This window comes from Megalops cyprinoides, chromosome 8, assembly GCF_013368585.1.
Source record: "Megalops cyprinoides isolate fMegCyp1 chromosome 8, fMegCyp1.pri, whole genome shotgun sequence".
NCBI lineage: Eukaryota > Metazoa > Chordata > Actinopteri > Elopiformes > Megalopidae > Megalops > Megalops cyprinoides.
Genome location: NC_050590.1, coordinates 7,837,580 through 7,859,534, shown reverse-complemented (window position 1 = coordinate 7,859,534; position 21,955 = coordinate 7,837,580). Strand labels below are relative to the sequence as shown.

Sequence of the window (21,955 nt, the reverse complement as noted above, 5' to 3'; positions counted from 1 at the left end):
TAAGGGTCCGTGAAGCAAACGAGTTGGCGATAATTCTTTTCTTCAAACTTTTCGATACGAAATGCTGTGTCAGTTTATGGACCTTTAAAACATTTTCTATGATGGGCCGCTATTCCATCAAAACACTTGTCTGTCTGAAAATACCAAAATCAGTTTTGTGCAAAATTTACTTGACAACCGGTCAGCCAAATGCACGCCATTAATACCGACCCGTTTTAAACCAGTAATCTAGTTTGGATCGAAGCAATACCGTCCATAAGCAGACAAAAGTGGCTAAATTTAATGAAAGTTGTCCAAGAGATAATGAGAGCAAGATAGATAGTACCCATAAGCTTCTTAAAAGGCTGCAGGTATTAAGTATTATGCTGATCCACGGAGAATACCTGTCCTGCGGCGCGTCCTAGCTGACCTGGACTGAGATCCTGTAAATCTCCCCATTGTTTTGCCGTCTGTAAACCCTGCTGTGTTACACTGTAACGGGAGACGCCGCTTCCCAGCAGCAGCGCGGGAACAGCCACAGGTAAGATCTCATTTCATCTACGAACAACACATGCTGTCTTGGTAGGTATTATATATATATATATATACAAGGGAAAAAAAGAGAGAACACCATTTAAAGTGTATTAAATCCAGAAATAATATTGAATGCAGAGGAAGGCGTTATATATATATATATATATATATATATATATATATATATATATATATATATATATATATATATATATAACACCATTGAAAGTGTATTAAATCCAGAAATAATATTGAATGCAGAAATTTGTGTAGTGGATGAAAATGAAGCTAATTGGGCTATAATTATTCTGGTAAAGTTGTATATCGGGCCTGTTCTTGCACGTTTTCATGGTGTATAGCAAAAAAAAAAAACAACATAAATATACCCAACTCTCCCACTTGAGCTGCTGTCGTTTGGCAGATCGCATGGTGTACGCTCTTGTACAGTATGTGTTGCCGTAGGATTTCTCGGGTGCGTGCATGCATTTCTTTGATTACATGTTTTAACATACAAGCTTTGAAATGTGTATCTGTAACGCAGAAAAAAAGATAACCCGTACTTCTGCAGCCACAGTAACAGGTGCTGTGCGCCTTCACCTCGAGCTTTTGTAGGATACAGTCTTTAATTGCGCCGTGCTTTCAACAAATAGACGCTTCGCGTTTCTGTAGCTTGTTGCTGAATCCACGATGTTCTTACTCCTGATCGACAGCTACCATGTTGGAGAGGAAGAATAACGTTGTGAAGATGAGATGAAACGCAAAGTGTCCGGGGGCACTATACCCTTACCCCAGCTACTTTTGTCCCTCACCTTACCATAAAAGAAGCTACCCAAGTCGAATGGGGAAAACGTCGGATTATTTGAACTGATAGAAAATTAATGCATTTAGCCTAAGTTTACATAGAAATTACTGGCATCCTTTTAGGTGAAAATGTATTTGTCACGGAGAAAAAGACTTAAGTGTAGCAGGATTCTGTTCTTTCTCTCGGGGGTCCTGTTGTGTTGTATCTACCAACTGAGCCTCAGGGCAAGACTGACAGACCCCTGGGCAGAGCCACAGATTGGGGAGGACAATGGGGAGGATCCGGAAAATGGAACTGATTCCACCAACATTGAGGTGACATTATCTAACCACACAGTGGCAGAGAGTTTAACAGAAGCTTCAGCAATGACCACTGAAATCCTCCCGTCTACGACCACGAACCGGACTAACCTCAGGCACTGCATCTATGTAGACCCAGAGCCTCCCGTATCCACGCCAACTCCTGCCCCCAGTGTTCCCAAAACCACCCCCTCCACCCCTGGGGATGCCCCGCACATGAAGGGCGAGTACCCCCAGGACATCTTTTCAATAGAGCAGCGACGCCAGGGCTGGGTGATCCTGCACATCTTCGGCATGATCTACATGTTCGTGGCCTTGGCCATCGTCTGCGACGAGTTTTTCGTGCCCACTCTGGGGGTCATCACAGACAAGCTTCAGATCTCAGACGACGTGGCGGGGGCCACCTTCATGGCGGCGGGGGGGTCCGCCCCAGAGCTCTTCACCTCCCTCATTGGGGTGTTCATCTCGCACAGCAACGTGGGCATCGGCACCATCGTGGGCTCGGCCGTCTTCAACATCCTGTTCGTCATCGGGATGTGCGCCCTCTTCTCGCGGGAGATGCTCCACCTCACCTGGTGGCCCCTCTTCAGGGACGTGTCCTTCTACATCCTGGACCTCATCATGCTCATCATCTTCTTCCTGGACAACATCATCGCGTGGTGGGAGAGCATGCTGCTGGTGGCGGGGTACGCCTCCTACGTAATGTTCATGAAAAACAACGTGGAGTTCGAGCAGGCCTTCAAGGACGAGATCAGAAAACACAAGAATATTGTCAAGATCATCGCTGTGGAGGAGCCAGATGAGGTCTGTGCCAGTTAACTTTCACTTTTTTTTTTGACTCACTTAACTCTTTTACCGGTGGCATTACATCATATCCAAAGCATCTTAACACCTCACAACAATAATCTCATTCAGTCAAACTAGCTGAAATATACATTTTCACAAGACTGCCAAAGGGCAGTGCATCTGCTTAATGTCACTTGGAGTAATGGTTTCCAAGGGTTAGTGGTCTCTGCGATGCTTTGCCAGATTTGATTCATGAGACATAGAGCTGAAAACACAGAATCCCATCAGAATGTGAAATTAATACACTTGTCCTTACCCAAAAGTTTTTAGTTCAAAGCCTGCTTTCAATGCAAGGGCAAGGTTTCTTTGTTTATTTGTGAAAATATCTACACAACATGCACCTTGATGTTAAAAAAGTGAAAGTAATAGTATGCATTCAGCAACAGCTGTATTTTATTTCACATTTCTGTGATGGAACCAATAACACTGTAATTTTGAAAACTCACATACCTAGGCTATCACTGACAAGCAGTACAGTTAATCAGATGTGGTGGAAATTAGAAGGGGATTTGTGGTTCAAACTTCAGTGTAAATTCAATAAAATTTTTGGATAAAAAAACATGGAGGAATTTGGCTGGAGAGAGATACAGTAGGTTAACCATCTGTAAGTAAGCTCCATTTGTTAGTCATTCATCATTTATCCCTAATCTAGTTTTAGCTGACCTTCCTTCATCACTAACATATCCACCTGGTTTAGCCAATGAGAGAAGATCAGGCAAGCATTATGGGGGTGTCTTTGGGAAATTATCTACCAATCTGCAATCTGGGAAGATGGTAGTGTGTAGAATTGTGGCTTATATGAGACTGTATCCATATTCTCTGTGTTTAAACTAGTTTAGATGGTAAAGAGTAAAATGCATACTTTGAATGACATCTCAGAGTCATTGTGGCTATTTCTGTAGGAACCTCTCAAAATTGCTTAACCTTTTGTGCTGTATAAATATAAGGTATGCCCCACCAACCTGTAACTGGGCTGAAAGAATTCCTGCCATTCTAATAGTTGTATCATTCATAATCAAAGCAAGCTTCAGTGTAATAATAGCTGTGGACCATGTCCTGTACATGTACTGTACTGAACATGCACATTGTCTTTTATCTAGCCATGCTATGTGACACGATTTTAGTATTCTTTGATGTCTCAGGACATGATTCACGTATGTTATCAAATAAACAAAAACGTGTATGGGTATATCAACAAATAGATAATATGGCATGATAGATATATGACATCTCTATGACAGTGACCCCATCTTTTACATTAAACTGTAATAATGTGTTGTATGGATTAGGTTCTGAATGATTTGCCTTCAGAGAAAAAGTAGGATGTGAAGAGTTGGATTTTACTGACTGAGGAATCTTTCCTCGGGTTGTGACCACTGGTGCCTTTTCCAGCTTGGACACAGACACAGGTTTCATGTGATTTGAGCTGGTGTTTATTCATCAGAGCCTCTGAGCGGAGAGTCACACGGAGTGTGGGTTTGAGCATCAGATTTTGACGCAGGTTACTGAAAGAGGAGCAGGTGTCCATGGGAACTAGACGGTGATGTGTTCTAAAATTATGTAAGTGAGTCCTGTACAGAATGTTCAATGGTCCTAAATGCACAGGCTCTAATCAGCCTCTGAGCATATAAAATCATCTGAAAATTGTCCTGCTCTTTTTAAGATCTCAGGACCAGGTAATTTTCTGCAATTTTTTTAATGCAAGCTTTTTTTCATTCTTCTGGTTTTACCTTCATTAAAGACTTGTGGCATGCAACAGGTTTTGGGCTTCTTTCTTCTGGAGCAGTGCTGGGCTGGAATCTCTCACTCACTCCAGAATGGACAGCAAATGGCATTATTTATGTATTTGTAACACAGCTTTTTAAATTTATATCTTACATGTTTAATTGCTCGTGCGTAGAAAATCACAGAGCTCCAGCCTGATTTTAGTCAAATATAGTCTGCTGTCAGACTCCCTCTGTGTCACAAGGGGCAGCACTGTGTTTAATGATGGGAACATACAGTACTTTACATTTCAGTCTGTTTTCTAATTTCAATTTTTCTTGTCTGAGAACTCCGGTGAGACCATGTGCACGAACAGCCTTTTGATGTAATTGTAGCAAATGAAAAATAGACATCTGAATACGTGTTTGGACATTGTTTGATATTTTGTAAAGTTTTCCACTGAATGGAAAGGAAAGGAAAATGAAGAAGGAAATCACTTTTTTATGTAAGGTCACTCCTGCTGTCTAGAAACAGTGTTGTCACAGAGGTCTGATTCAAGCCATTCAGTCACTGTAGTCCATAATCCTTTGAGGGGCTGAATAACCACATATGCCATTAAAAAGGAGAAGAGCAACAACAGAAAAGGCAGAGCACTTAAGTGTAATTGAAAGGCAAGCTGATATTGTCTCTAGATGGACCCTCCCTTAATGTTGCTAATGCAGGCTTACTTGTCCTTGGTCAGGGGCTTTCGTTTAGTCAATTACCCAGGTCTGGGACAAACAGTTCTAGCAGCTGAAAGCATGGTAGCAAAGGGTATTGCAGTCCCCCATTCTCCAGAAGAAGGCACCTGCTGCCCATGTGATCAAGCTGACAGGTGCTGTCTGATGGCTCATGATAAGACATGTCATTACTCTGGGGCTGACTTGCACCGCAATGGCTTAAAAAAAGCACACAGTGCCTTCAGGAAGTATTCACCCCCCCCTAAATTTTTTCACATTTTCCAACGATTACACATCTAGAGCTTATCCCAGTGCAATGTTTTTTCTTCCCTTGACAAACATATTAAAATCAAAACACTTACCAACCGAAATAAAAATAAAAATCAAGAACCAATTTGGAATGGCCAATTCCCCAAATTCTGGAATGTCCAATTTGTTATCATTCGGTCATTATATGCAGCTTTGGCACATGGACCACAGGCGCCCAATCGGCCAACAGGGGTCGCTGTTGCTAATGGGACCAAAGCCCCTGCTGATGTACCCACCCCTATCCCCGGCGGAACAAAGCCAATGTGTTCTGCCTGTGAGCTCCCGGTCACTGTCAGCTAGTGACACGGTCGGGTTCGAACCTGGGCCATAGTGTTCAGTCTACACTCAGAAGGAGTGCTTAAGAACACTGTTTTTTCAAGAACGAAAGACTTTTATTGACCAGTCACAAAAGTATTAACCCCCCAGAGTCAATACTTAGTGCATTTTCCTTTAGGAGCAATTACAGCTTAGAGTCGTCTCGGATATGCCTCCGTGAGCTTTGCACATTTTGATTTTGGAATTTTCTTCCATTCCTCAATGCAAATTTTCTCCAAATCTGCCAAATTAGATGGAGAACATTGGTGGACAGCAATTTTTAGGTCACGCCACAGATTTTCAGTTGGATTTAATTCTCGGCTTTATCTTGGCCATTCCAGAACAAAAACCTTCTTTTTTCAAGCCATTCCTTTGTAGTTTGTGCCCTGTGCTGTTTGTGCCCTTGTGTCCTGTTGGAACATAAATCTTCGCCCTAAATTGAGATCTCTGGCCGACTGGAACAGGTTCTCCTCAAGAATTTGCTTGTATTGGGCTCCATCCATGTTGCCCTTGATACCAACAAGCTTTCCAGTTCCTCCTGCTGAAAAGCAGTCCCAGAGCATGATGCTACCACCACCATGCTTGATGGTAGGAATTGTGTTACTTGGGTGTCGGGCTGTATTTGGTTTGTGCCAAATGTAGCACTTTTCCTTTAGACCAAAGAGCTCAGTTTTAGTCTCATCAGACCACCAAATCCTCTTCCAAAAGCTCTTAGGTTTTGTCACATGTCTTCTAGCAAACTCCAGGCATGCCTTTATGTTGGCTTTTCTCAGAAATGGCTTTCTTCGGGCCACTCTCCCATAGAGGCCAGAGCTGTGAAGAGCTGATGATATTGTTTCTCCCATTTCAGCTAGTGAGCTCTGTAAATCCTTCAGTGTTGTAGCTGGTCTCTTGGACACCTCTCTGACAATTTCCCTTCTTGCCCAAATGCTCAATTTGGAAGGACAGCCTGATCTTGGTAGTGTCTGGGTTATGCCATATTTTATCCACTTTGTTATAATGGATCTCACAGTGCTCCTAGGAAGATTCAAAGTTTTGCTGATCTTTTTGTAACCTTCTCCAGCTTTTTTCCTCCTAACAACTTCATCACAAAGTATCACGGGCAGTTCCTTGGTCCTCATGACAGCAGGACTGATCTGATCTGGCGTTCAGCTGTGAGACCTCCCAAAATCAGTGATATTTATAGTGCAAGCTTACAATTCGGCACAGGTGGATTTGAAATGAACACTGGTGTACCTTGTTTACTATATTTAGTGTGAGCTCTCAAGAAACTGATATACTTCTCCTGATTTTGTTTGTTTAGAAAGGGGAGTGAATACTTATCAATTTAACATTTTTATTTTTAAATAATTCTGAAGATGTCTAAATACTTTCATTTCTTTCTGTAGAGAGTCACCTCAAAAGGATCAGAAAAAGTCTCATTTTAATATACTTAAATTTGATGTTGCAACACAGCAAAAAGAGAAATGTATATGAGGGCTCTGTATATGTAACTTGAAAATGGCAAGATTCAGAGAAAAACATTTTAAACTAGATCAGTTTCAGCCATGTGGCTGGGATCAGAAGTAGCTGCTCTTTGAGACGGCCTAAAATTTTCTGGCCTCAGATATCTCTTATAAAACATCTTATTGTTGCACACAGGATGAAGAATCACATGGAGAGGACAATAAACCTCCTGAAAATCAAGATGGAAAGAATCGATTAATGGTAGGTAAACACACCAGCTGGGTCTTTAGTACACACACATACGCATACATACACACACACAAACAGGTACATACACATACATAATGCAGGCATGCACATACACAACCACACACACACACACACACACATGCATGTATGCACATATACAAACACACACACATGCACACTTGCAGGTGTAGATTATGAAAACATTTCCAAGACACCTTTCACCTTTCAGCTATGTTTGTCCAAGTGTTAGTTTCTCCTCCAAATAATGTTGAATTCTCTTCTTTTGAAATGCTTTTGACCACCTCACTTGAATAACTTGTTGATTGTGTTAAATATCCACGGCAGGGGTTGACAACATCAGTATTGTGGTCACAGTTCTTGCTGGATATCAGTCTGCCTCATCTCTTAACTGCTCACTCTGAGTGGTTTGGTGCCTGTGGCTCTCTCAGATGGCATCCTCTTGTGTAATGTATAGTGTGAAAAATAGCCATTGGGCTGAGTGTGAGTGCATCAGAGAATTGCATTAATCTTGTTTCAGTGCTCAAGTATGAGTGCCAAGCTTGTCACAGGGAGACTCTGATTTAACTACTTTTCATAATAACTTAACAAACTTAACCTTAACCTTAAAAATTAATGTAATGGCACAGTCATTCTAAGTCATTATTTGGACAGGAAGTGAAATATCTTTTTCCTGTGGGGAACAGCCTGTTATTTGCACTTCTAGGGTGCTGATGACTGAAATCCCCTTCTGATGCACCCTGTTAATGTGAACCAGGTCTGGGTTTCATTCTTTGTAATGAGCCACAGAAATAAGGTGATTTTAAGGATGGTGTACTGCGTGTTCTGATGGTTACCCTGCGCCTCTCTCTGTGCCCCTCTCTCTCCCCCTTCCATCACCACCCCCCCCAGCCGAAGCCTGCTCTGCAGCGAGGGGGTAGCTCTGCCTCCTTACACAACAGCACCATGAGGAGCACCATCTTCCAGCTGATGATCCACACATTGGACCCGCTGGGGGAAGGTAAGAGAAGGTCCCGCATCGCTGTTCCAGTCTCTACCATCATCCACCCTCTTGCAGAGCCTACTGTATAATCATACTATACATGTATTCAATACAGCGCTCACTGATCCAGTCGCAGGAACACCTTTGAAAAGACTTATAGAAGACTTATAACAAACAAAGCCCCATCCTGCTGTCTGAGAAGAGTAATGAAAAATTGCAAATGCTTCCAACTTTTCCGGCAAATTCAATATCTTGGTGTCATTAAATAAATAAATTGTAAATATGATACAGGCCAATGATGAGTCACGGCAAATATTTATTTATTATTTTCACAGCATATTCATTCCAATTCATTCCAATTTTAAAAGCATACTGTATATGTGCATATAACTGTCCCTACAGAATAACTCGTGCTGCGTTATGAATCCAAAGACAAAGGAAATTCAAAGCACAGCAGAACATGAGGAGAAAACCTGGGGCAAAAGCATAAACACCCAATTGGAACAGTATAATTGCACAATTTAGTAACATGACTAATTACTAGTCTCATCTGATTTAATATTGTGTTCTTTGCTAAATCTGGCTATATTCTGTGTCATTTTGTGTCACAGTCCAACAAAATTTACATGTCAGCGTATACCATCAGGGAGGAGTTGTGTAGTTTTTTTCATCCAGTGGATCAGCATGGGCTCGGAGTGAATTCCAGTCGAAGTGATGACCTCTGTTGCTTACTGAAAGTAAAATCTCAAAATGCGAGCTGTCACTTCACATGTAATGTAACACATGTGCATGAAAAAAACAGTGGTGTATGCAGGCCCCAGTGTCTCAGTCTGCAAGGTGCTCATCTTGAATTCAGGAAGATCCCTATGGCCTGAATTTCAATCCAGAGGTCTCAAATGATAGGGAACCCACACCAGTTGAACAAATTGGCTTCATTCTGCTGGGATAAGTGTGGGCAGGTCGGTCCGGGTTTTCTTGTCAGTCCGCTCACAGGCACCCTTGCAATTCATCGAGGTGCCTGTGGCTGCCTCAGACGACGCCCCCTGTGTCATGTATAGTGTGAAAAATAGCCATTGGGCTGTATGTCAGTGCATCAGAGGATTGCATTAATCTTGTTTCAGTGCTCAAGCATGAGTGCCGAGTTTGTTGCAGGGAGATTCCAAACAGGGGTGTGTAAAGGGGAAAACGTGTAAAAAAAATATGGTGTGAAAAACTTAACATTACTTAACAAACTTAACATTAACGTTACAAATTAATGTAATGGCACAGTCTCTTTGTCCCTTCCCCCCCCTGTAAAATGGATTAGCGCAGTACCATGTGAAGTTGGCTGTAAGCAGAGATTGATACTAAGCAGATAAACCCCTCTATGTATATCAGCTTCTATCAGGGCTGGGAGGTCTCAGCTTCAATGCAGCACATGTGACAATGAACTGGGGCACATCTGTCATGTTACACCACTGAATAATAGCCCTAATGATTCACCATATATACTGCGGTTTTTGGACTGTGACAGCAAACATCAAATATTTGAAATCATACTTGTGTTTATGAAATCAGCATGTCAGCTGAGTTCAGCAATTTTAACTTTGAACCCTTACTTAAAGTGCAAAAAGGTAGTTGTTTTAAATGATTGGTTAAGAGATATTATATTATTATATATTCCAATATTTAATATTTGTAATATTTAAAAAAAAAACTAAGTCTTAATGAAATCATAGTAAAGTACAATCAAAGCATCTGATTTTCCTCTGGTGTTCTACTACAGTATTTGCGCTGGTCAGTTCATTGAGATGATATTATATTCATTCATTGAATCACATGCCTGTATTAGTCTGTCAGGGTAGTCAGACAGGACCGAGCAGTCAGTGCAGGTTGCATTCTCGAGATCTGATTGGTTGGGAGGGGTAATCAGGAGTGGGGGGGGGGGCAGGAGGTGGGGATCAGTGATGGGATATGATTATGTATGATGAGAGAGGAGGATTCCCCCTTTTAGATTTATGTATGAGCACATGGTGATCGCAGCTTCTAGTCTCCACGCATAAACGCACGGTAAGAACTGCCCTGGTGGGGGTATTCCAGTGACCTTCACTCTGTCCTCAGTCTGTCAGCCCGATGCCCCAGGGCCCAGGGCCAGCCCCACAACGCGCGGCAGCTTGGCTTAATCAGCTTTTAACACAGATAATAAAAACTGGATGAGGGCCAACCCCTTTGAGCCCAATCCCTTTATCTCAATAGGCCTCTCTTGTGTCTTTCAACTTTGCAGCAGACCACTGAACACAGCATAACAAAAATGGAAGAGGGTAACAGGTATCTTATAACTCGCTCACCTCTAAAATCACCCATTGTTTGGAAATAATATCCTGTGTTTAGCCTTTATATTCATTCCCCACTGAGAAGCACTCATCAGTTTAATTAGCCCTCATCAGAAGTTGTGTTCACACAAAACTGCAATAAAAACACGGTCGCACAGCGTGGAAGTTGTAACACCTCTCTTGTGAACAATTTCTGTCCATCAGAAATGGTCTTTAATGGGGATTTAAAAGCTGGGAGGTCAGAACAGGGGAACGGTAAGGTGGACACGGTGCTGTCAGGCAGTGTGTGTTTACTGTGCTTTATTACTTTTCTGTATGTGCGGTGTGCAGTGAACATTCACCATCATTGTCCTTAGCTGTCCAGCTACTGTAAAGACCCAAGGTGTGGCTCACAGTGTGTCCCTCTGCTGTAAGATTTGACTCAGTTAGCTCCCAGTTTTGTCCGTTAGTCAGTCAGGTTTCAGCAAGTTTGGTTCTTGAATTGGGCAAATGCGTAGAAATTGGGTACTTAAAATCATTTGCGTGCGCTTGCATATCGCGATCTTTCCTCCAGTGTGATGTGACATCATCTGCCCGGATGTAGACATGGAATGGATATTTTCAGCAAGCCCCATGAACATTACATTTACATTTACATTTATTCATTTGGCAGACGCTTTTATCCAAAGCGACTTACATAGGTCACAGTTCTTTACAATGTTATCCATTTATACAGCTGAATATTTACATCTGTGCTCTCTTTGCTCTGCAGTGAAGTTTAAGGACAAGGCTGAGATCCTCAACAACATGGTGAAGGGGAAGGGCGAAGGCAAGGCTGAAGAGAAAACTGGAGGTGAGCCGGACACAGGCCTCTACGGGGAGACACCCCCTCCCTTCCCTGTTTTGTAGAAGTGTAGAAAACATGCAGGAAAACAGGCCACTGGCAATCAGAAAAACACAGCAGGACAGAACTTAATTGAATAAATCAGCTCAATTCAAATGATGCAGTCTAACCACCTACTGTAGGCTTGCAAACTAGATTATTACATTATATTATTGTCATTTTATCAGGCACTGTTATCTAGAGTGACTTACATGCAGCAGGTTACAGTTTTATCCCTTTATGTACACTACACGGCCAAAAGTATGTGGACACCCCTCCTAATTATTGAGTTCAGGTGTTTCAGCCACACCGATTGTTAACAGGTGCATAAAATCAAGCACATAGCCATGCAATCTCCATAGGCAAACCTTGGAAGTAGAATGGGTTGTACTGGAGAGCTCACTGACTTTAAACGTGACACTGTCATAGGATGCCATCTTTGCCACAAGTCAGTTCGCAAAATTTCTGCCCTGCTAGATTTGCCCAGGTCAACTGTACATGCTATTATTGTCAAGTGGAAGCGTCTAGGAGCAACAACAGCTCAGCCACGAAGCGGTAGACTATGGTAGACCATCAAATTTAGTAGTCTAAATGCCTGGTACAGAGGAAAAGCAATCGTAACTACTGAAAAAATACATTTTAGATATGTTCTGCAACTCCACAGGAAAAAAAGGAACTGGAATTGTGTTTCTGCTCTTTGCCATTTTCTGATGGCTGATTTTAGGCATCCTTCCCCTTCAACACTATTTACTGAAACCCCTTTTTGTTCGGAAAGGTGTGTAACTCAAAGCTCCTCACATCTAGTCCAGTCTTTCACCACATAAATGAACTCATATATTATAATACCCATATATTATATAAATGAACTCATAGTGTATATTAATGAAGTAGCTAAACAGGAGGGTAAAATAGTTTCAATGGTTTTACTGTATAGTCAGACACAGTGCAGGTTCATGCATGCTTAGGCCAACATATCAGTCCCTTCACAGTAATGTCTCTGCTTGATGTAGCATGGACTGTGCCAAGGCAATGGCACACCAGGTGAATCAGTGGTCTGGTCAGGATGAAAGAAAGTGGTTTGCCTGCAAGCTGAGCTGTGGTCTGTGCTTTTTCTTTGTGTCAGCAGGAGAGATCTTTGACTCATGAGCAGATTTAATGATTATTTCAGGCTTCTGAATCACATGTGAGTGACAGAGAGAGATCCAGTATCATCAAAGACAGCTGAAAAATCAATAAGTATAAGTGCTTTTCAAATGGTTATCGACTCTCTGAGGTATCTACAGCTAAAAGTCACTATCAGAATTCTGAAAATACAGCAGACAGTCTCTGGCGGACAGTCTTCTGGCAGAGAAGTTTTATTCATTTTAATGAAACCTTTAAGTTTTTAAGTAAGCTGTGCTCCTGTGTGAAAGACCCAAGAACTTCATTGGGTAAATTCATAATTATGGATCACCATGACTCACCTCAAACATGTGATCCCAAACTTGTGGCACCACTGCTGATGTGTGGTGTGCACTTTTAGGCAAAGTACTGAACCCACAATTGCCTCAGAAAATATCCTGCTGTATAAATGGATGACATTGTAAAAATTATAACCTATGTAAGTTGATCTGGATAAGAGTGTCTGCTAAATGATGGTAATGTAATATATATAACAGTGTTTCTCAATCCTACTCCTGGAGGCCCACTGTCCTGCATATCTTCTATCTATCCTTGCTGCTTGATTAAATCAGGTGTGCTCAGCTAATCAAAAGCGCCACTGATGAGTTCAGTCAGGTAGGTAGAGCAAGGATAGTTAGAAGACATGCATGATAGTGGGCCTCCAGGTGTAGGATTAAGAAAACACTGATATGTAACACGACACCTATTATAAACCACAATACACGATAGAATATTTTGACATCATGAGATGTAACATGAGAATGGTATATATCTGTGCGTTATCTGTAGAATAATATGGAAACATCCTTCTCAGAGCTAAGCCTCCATATGGTTCTCACCTGTTGATGTATCCTTCCTTCCCTGTCCACTCACAGACAAAAAAAGTGAGCCTCCCCCAGCCAAGGAGGAGGAGAAAAAGGGGCAGAAAGACGAAGAGAAGGTATGGGAGGACCACGCATTTCTCTCAGCGCAAACTCACAACCGCTCACATCAATGGGAAAAAACTAAACATTGACTGCCAACCGGCTCAAGAGAGAACCACTCAGAGTCAATAGTAATTAGTAACCGAGTTTATCCCCTCGGGTTGTGTGTCTCAGAAAACACACTGCTCGTGTTCCTCCCCCCATCTGTCCTCTGTGTGGTTTCGAGCTGTTGGTGGTGACTGTTGTCTCGCTTTCCCCCAGGAAAAGGCAGGATCTGGCTCAGGGGGTTCAGATGGGTCGGACGACTCGGATGACAGCGACGACTCGGATGACAGCGACGAAGACGACAGTGACAGCGACAGCGACGACGACAGCGACGATGATGACAAAGAGGAAGATATCGAGGAGCCGCTGTCTCTGGAGTGGCCGGACACCAGGCGCAAACAGGCCACCTTCCTCTTCCTGCTGCCCATTGTCTTCCCACTGTGGCTGACTGTCCCTGACGTTCGCAACCCGGTAATGACCACACAGCAGACTCACACAACTGTGTATCCCTGACTCCATAACCACCATGACTTTCTACCACTAGAAGCAGATTACATTTGGAGCAGACTTTACATTTGGCCTTAATCTTGGTCTGAACATTTGAATTTTCTTCTATCTGGACCAGCCTGTTTAGAACACTGAAATCAGTATGTTATTTTCCTATAACCTGCTATTTTCCATATAACTATACAGCCCTCAAATTACAGCCCTCTCTGTGCAATAATGCTGCCATCATGATGTCTTTTTACTCCCTCTGTCAGCAAAAAGTTGGATCAAGCGTGCATTAAGCGCACCCTCCTGTGGTGTAGGACTTTACACAAGCTAGCAGATATAGGCCTCCCCCTAGTGGTGATAGCCAGGCAATGCAGGCTCCAAGTACATAGTACACTGTGTACACTGTGAGGTCAAAACTGAAGTAACCGTAAGTGGGATACTTGCCATTGTTTTCTTAACGCTCTCTTTGTTTGGCAGGCCTCCAAGAAGTTCTTTGCAATCACTTTCCTGGGTTCCATTATCTGGATTGCAGTGTTCTCGTACCTGATGGTGTGGTGGGCACATCAGGTATGGAGAGGGGTCAACATACTCATCACACATCATCCACTGCCCAATGCATGTTCCTGTGGCTGCTGTTCATTTCTCTACTGGTAGCCATTAGAATGAGCAGACATTGCGGTGTTGTTATGAATGTCGAACATCGTGCCATGTTTTTCTTTTGGTTTCCCTTTCAATTTTTTATTCTCTTTCTTACTTCTTTGTTTCTTCATCTGTGCTTACTGTGTGTGTTTGTTACTTTATATTACATTACTGGCATGTAGCAGACGATCTTATCCAGAGGGGAATACATAGTTACAGTTTTATACATTTATACAGCTGGATATTTACTGGGGCAATTGTGGGCTAAGTACCTTGCCCAGGGGTACAGCAGCAGTGCCCCAGTGTGGAATTGAACCAGCAACCTTTTGGGTACAAGCTCTGCTCCTTACCACTATGCTACAATGCCACACATCCTTTCTGTTCCAAGCAGAGAAAGTGCAGTAGATTGATCACTTTAAGTAAACCTAAAATAAGGTGGGCAGATACTCCCCCGAGTTTCCCTGGTTGACATGGAAACAGACACTCACTTACTATTCCTGTTCAAGCTTTACATATACACTCCTCTGTGTGTATACTTTTCATTATGCCTGTATATTAACTTCTTGTCTATTATACACTTGTGCCTGAAGCCAGCTCATTACCTTACCTGAGTGTGTTTGCCAAGGTGGGTGAGACGATTGGCATCTCGGAGGAGATCATGGGCCTGACCATCCTGGCAGCTGGCACCTCCATCCCCGACCTCATCACCAGCGTAATCGTGGCCCGCAAAGGCCTGGGAGACATGGCCGTGTCCAGCTCGGTGGGCAGCAACATATTCGACATCACCATGGGGTGAGCTTCTGTCCCTCCATCTGCCTCTTGCTTTGATGATGTCACAGTCATAATCAGCAGCTACAGAAAGCAATGGTGGAAGCTGTCTGCCGTGCATGCAGCTCAGTCTGCATTGCTTGTGACCCTGGGAATCCCTGTTCTTCAAAATGAGTGAATGGCCTGTGACCAGGGGTGCACCCCCAGTTGTCTCCTTATATCCCAATGTCTACCTACCCCCACCCTCCATGTGGATTGCAAGTACACCCCTCTGTATTTTCTCCATGAGCCGAGCCTGCTTGTGACTAACTACTTTGGCAGATTTGTCTGTGTAGAGGATATTTTTTTAGAGAATATAGAGTCTGACACTGCCCTCTCTCTTTGCCCCATGCTTCTCCCCAGGCTGCCTGTGCCCTGGCTCCTGTACTCCACCTTCAATGACTTTAAGCCCGTGCCGGTGAGCAGTAATGGGCTCTTCTGCGCCATCGTGCTGCTCTTCCTCATGCTCCTCTTCGTCATCCTCTCCATCGCCGCCTGTAAGTGGAAGATGAACAAGATGCTGGGCTTCACCATGTTCTTGCTGTACTTCATCTTCCTGGTTCTCAGCGTCATGCTGGAGGACCGCATCATCGTCTGTCCCGTGTCCATCTGACGGACGGGGACGTCGGTCTGCCCAGGCGGTGTCCGTTCACGTCGGCCCTGCTCTGACCTGTGCTCTCAGCATGCAACACTCACACACAACCCCTTTTCACAGGCGCAGCCTGTCGGAGTAAACCACACGCACAGCTGTGCTGTTAAATGACCGTGAGTCAGACATGCACGCATCTGGGAAATGGACTCTGGTACGAAAAAAAATTGCTGATGTATAGGCTGGCAGGTCTGTAATACACACATAATGTTAGTTCAAGTGAATCCATCTGTGCATTCATCCTGTCCACTCTCTGTGTACATCTAAGCTCAGTATACTGTGCCCAAGACACAGAAGGGCTGCCAGTCTAAATCCGTGTAATCTACCGCCACCTGACCTGTCTGAAGCCACGAGACCATGTTGGTCACACACAACACTGTTGTGTCTCCTTTCGCTCATAGATAGTCAGAATACAACTACATCTGCCAATCATTTAACCAGGATCAGGGATCAGAAGGTCCTCTTTCATTGGCCAAATTATAGTGAGAAAAGGAACATGCTGATGACTGAATGTAAATATAAAATCATTGTTTGAAAGATCTACTCGGATCAAACGGTTTCCTATACAGACATTACCAGGTTGCTGAAAGGTACAGCAGTACTTTTATTAGATTGTTTATTATGAACTACACACACATAGAACCTTGTATTGATTTTCAAGTGGAAACTTGTTGCGAGGAGGTCCTAAAATATGCATTTTGCTTGTTATAAAATAGTTTGTGAAAATGGGCCAATCTTATTGAACCGCTTAGATATTTGTAAATTACAAACGCAGTGCGCAAAGTGGTTTATGTTTGTAGGACACCAACAGCCATGTGAGAAATTCTGTAAAAACATCATATTGGTATGAAATTTTAAATTGTGAACTACTGTGATTGTAGCTGTTAGATAGAGTTTATCAGTATTGTACTCAGAAATTAAACTACACATAGCTGGTGCAGATGCAACTTAAACCAAGTATAACCTCTGAGCTTTAACATGGAATAATAGCTTTTGGATAAAACAAAACAAAACCAATGACTGTTAGTATTTTAAATTGTGTTTGTATTCCAACTGAATGGTCAGATTTAGCAACAATAAAACTGATGACTTTGGCATTTCAAAGCAATATACATCTTCACACTGACATCCTGCCTGAGAGATGAATTCCACTAACACAATGCAAAATGCACAATGGATTCACTAAGATCAGAAGACAAGTGAGTTGCTAATGGTTTAAAAACTGTAAATGCTGTAATTTAATCTCATACTGCATTTGAATTATTTTTATAATATCTGGTAACTGGTTTATAGGTAGAACTAAAGGGAAATCCCTTCCACTTTCTTACCCTTTTACTGACCTGAAGAAAAGTAGATTTTTGTTTGGTTGACTTTTTGAGCTTTCTTTTAAAGCCACATTAAACGTATTTGAGTTTTCAACACAGTGTTGCATTCTGTTTTGAACAGAAATAAAATTTAAAAGCATATGGTACTTAACCTTATCTTTCTTTCCTTGTAAAGAAGATTTTTAACTCAGTCAGCAGTGGGATGCATTTGTGGTTAAACATGCAATTCTTTCAGACCTATTATTCAGCCAGTCAGAAAATCGTAGAATTGTTAAATACCAGTAAATCCCCTTCGAATATCAGTTCCATCAGTAGCAGTCAACAATTAGCAGTAGTAATCCCAGTAGCAATGCCAAATTCATATTCTTAGGTCTGATGTTTAGAGCATTACCTCATTGGCACATTATCTCATTTAGCACATTTCCTCAAATGCAAGGAAGTGTTTTTTTTCCCCCAGAATATCACCTCATTACGTTGTTGCGATTTAGCCGATGCTCTTACCCAGTTAAGTACCTTGCCCAAAGGTACCACAGTAGTGTCCTGATGGGGAATTGAACCAGAAACCTTTCAACCTTTACAAGCCCTACTCCTTAGCGCTGCACCATACTGCTAAAAATGCCACTTGCCCTGTATTTGCAGACGTGTCAAAATTGCTAATGCTAAGCAGTCGGCACCATTGGTGAAAACATATCAGCGGATAGTGTTGTGATATGCAGCTAGCAATGTACCAATATGTAGCTAGAAAAAACCTACCTGCTCTGTCCATGTGAAAAGGGACTAAGAAGTTTTGATGCCACTTGAACTGCAATTTCATAAACATTATTATTTTTTACATTATTGGCATTTAGCCAATGAACAATACAGCATGTGTTGTTCCTTGCCTTTATTAAGACAGTAATCTATAAAAAGTAATTCATTTTAAAACAGCAACAAAATCGGCAAAAATTAAACTCATATTTTAGTAATGAACTCCTCAGTACTTAAGTTCTGCAAAAATTCCAAAATGCATTTTGCCAGCTCTCCCTAGTGGTAGACAGAGCAACCCCATGACGGAGGATCATTACTTACTTGATTGGAGATCATCATAATTCATGAAACTGAGACCGCTAAAAATAGTGTCTTACTTTTTACACAGAAAGTGACATTTTAGTTTGTTCAAAACATGTCAACTGTTTTGGTAATAAACTAAATATCATACCTTGTTAATGGATTATGAACAAGCTCTACCAGACTACTGACACCTATTCTAAGTGAGAAAATGTTCACTTTTTCCAGTATTGATTTCTTAAGTTTTTTGGTGTAAATGAATTGTTTTCATTTTGTTTTTACGTTACTGTATCGTCTTTGAGTAATATGGCAGCCTGCCTTATATATGGGCCCATATGATATGTTCTTACTATTTATATTAATTTAATAAATTAGACATAATATATGGCCCTGGTTCAAACTGATGAAATTATTAAAGATGACTGTCACCTTTGGTCACATGTTTTAAGAAACCAGAAATCTGGGATTTTAGCACAGGTATATTTCTGTTTCTGTGTGCAAAAGAGAAAAAAAACAACCACTAAAGAGACTATCCACAGTATGAGCAAGTTTATTTACAGTTAAGAAGACGACCCTGTAGATCCAGTCATAGACACATGTTCATCACCAGACTCCAAACACACTGTCTGTACAGTTCTGTAAACACTATGCAGACAAAAAACTTTTTTTAGACAAAGGCTGATCAACTGTTTACAAAGGCATTGGCTGATACAATTTTATTGGCCTAAAACCCCTGAATTATTTGTACAACTTTCCGTAACACAGATCAAAACTCATATTAATCATTTCTGAAGTGAGTGTTTCTTTTTTTCTGGTTGGTTCTATATGCCATGTGGTCTACCAGTTGGGCTGGAAAAAAAAACTTTCAAGTGGTAAAATATTAAGAATTTCTTCACATTTTTAAAAATCCCATCTCCTACTCAACTGCATAGCACTTCTCAGTTCACAGATTGGTGACCTCGGCTGTCCATCAAGGATGCGGCCAGCTTTCATTGGACACCTCATACCTGACAGCCTATGACAGCAGCTGACAATGAAATAATTCACTGAAGTTAAGCCCGACAACTGTATTGTGCCCCGTTTCACAATTCATTAACCAAATACAGGGAAATGTCATTTATGATTTATAACCCCGATGGTTCCATGTCTGTGTATCCGTACCCATTAAGATATCAAAATACATGTGGTAAGACCCAAAATGTTAAACATAGAGTTGACAAATACAAATGTATTAAATTTCCTTAGAAATAACTGCTTTACCTACTTGAAAGCATTTTCTGTCAAGCGACAGCTGATGCTTGGTAAAATAGTGTAAACAGACAAGTTGAGCGCCACACAAAACGAATAGCAGCAACAACCGTGAACTCAAATGGTTGATTTCTCCTACCCAACTCAAATACCTCAAGGAACCGCTTCAGGTGAGTGTCCCACCTGCAAGATGACAACCTTTCCAGCACCTATGTACACTGAAAATCAGTTTTATTTGTACTCCAAGTCAAGTCATAAATAATATCTCTTTTAGTCCATTGCTTATTACTGCACTGAAATTTAAGGTGCAGTTTTACAAATGAGAATATACCTTCTTCATTGACACTAAAGGTAATATATAAAAAGATTCTGAACACGTAATCACTTGTACACTGTGTGTGGGTGTGCGTGTGTGTTCATCTATAGAGAAAATACATAAAGCATTAGAAGGTGCCAAGTAATGTACATAAAGAAAGGAAGTGGTTTTGTTCCCAAGGACATCAGTTGTGTGACATGGAAATTTCCCAGAAAGAGAGAGGAACGCTGAGTCACAGGGAACACCTAGCTCTGGGTGAAGATGCTCATTGACTGGGCTGAGCATACAGACAGGTGGGTCACCTGCTCTAACACATTACTGTACTGGTAAAGCCTCACATAAAGTGTGTGCGGTTTATCACGGTGCCAAAAGACACTCAGGGTGTGCTCCTTAATATTTCTGTTAAGTGTGGTTAAAGTATTTCACAGTCAAAGCAGTGAACAGCTTCAGTCATGTATTTTTACACTGTCTGATAAGCCCTAGATTTTTCCAGTTATACAGTCTCACATTTTTTTTTACACCTTGACAGAAAATGTCTTCTTTACATGTAACAATCCATATGTTTTGTTCTTAAATCACGTAGCAAATGTGTGAAGACAGAGTAATAACAAAGACCATACAAACTGACATAGAAACTATTGCTATACAGGACCACACTGTCAACATTGCTTTTTATGAGTTGTATTTCAAACAGTAAAATCATTATCACCAGCCTGTCATAAAAGTGCTGACAAAATATACATTTAATACATACATTTCATTGTACCATTTTTGGATGATTGATTTTTGGTTTTCTAATCAGGTTGAGTTGAACGAAGAAACAAGAGCGGAAAGAACGATATGCAGCTAAAAATATAAGTGAAGGTTCTTAAAAGTAAGAGCATTCAATAATAAAAAAAATCTATTTGATCACATTTCACAAGCATATGTTTTGTTTTTTTTTTTTTCCTTTCAAAAGGAATGGTCAGATCATACACCACCCTAAGAACGTCCGAAATGAGGACGCAGTGAGGATGCCGTAGATATGTGAACTGATACAGCCAGGCTGAGCGTAGGGACAGAGCTGATGAGCTGCTGAGTTACAGCAGGCTGTATGTACTGCCTGTTCTTTCACAGCTGTCATTTCAGGGAGACAGACAGCATCACGACCGTGTTCACGGAGAGCTAACATAAATACACTGATGAGGAGAATGAGACCCACACTGAGGAGCCGTACATGCAGAATGCCAATATTCAGCTGTATGTAAATACTGAACTCCTGTACCAGAACAAAAACTGCAAGTTACCTAAAATTACATTATATGGCCACATAGACAAACTGATCTCAAAATGTAATATATCTGATCTATTTTTAACCTATGGTTTAAACATACTAAGTAATAACAGAAGTCAGGTATTATACCTAAAAGGCATTCTGTGTGTGGATCTTTGATAATGAGAATTTTTGTTCATGCAAGCTAGACTGCTTAGGGCGGGTTCAGGGAAGGAACTGAGCAGGAATGCCACGTTAAACTTGCGTCACGTCAGACACAGCTCTCCTAAATATCTACTGGAGATTGTCACCTGGAAACGAGGTGTCAGTCAACATCAATGTGCGTACACTATGAAGCTGAGGCTTAATGAATGCTTTTCCCTCTAAGCAGCCCTGGATCCACTTCCCACAGTTCAGTTCAGCAAACAACTGGCATCCGTACGGCTCTCACTGCAAAGACACTTCCACAACAGTCAACACAAACACAGGTATTATATGGGAAACAGTCATTATGACAGCCGGCTCAAAAACTAAACAAATCCTACTGAAATAAATAGTGGTAGGTTTTGTATAAATAGATTCCATGTTAAGTAAAATATTGCCAATATTAGTTTTAATATTTGAATATATGATACAAATGCTTTATAAAAGTTTCTAATATTGTATATACAG

General features: G+C 41.5%; 1 protein-coding gene across 1 annotated transcript; it reads left to right on the top strand.

The window, feature by feature from the left end:
* Window positions 1–1,443: 1,443 nt before the first annotated feature.
* Window positions 1,444–16,059, top strand: slc24a1 (solute carrier family 24 member 1). The gene is made up of 10 exons (XM_036535401.1): window positions 1,444–2,418; window positions 7,149–7,214; window positions 8,112–8,220; window positions 10,719–10,769; window positions 11,266–11,346; window positions 13,413–13,477; window positions 13,722–13,976; window positions 14,478–14,567; window positions 15,265–15,431; window positions 15,810–16,059. The coding sequence occupies exons 1-10, from the start codon at window positions 1,444–1,446 to the stop codon at window positions 16,057–16,059; spliced, it is 2,109 nt and encodes a 702-aa protein (XP_036391294.1).
* The last annotated feature ends 5,896 nt before the right edge of the window (window positions 16,060–21,955 follow it).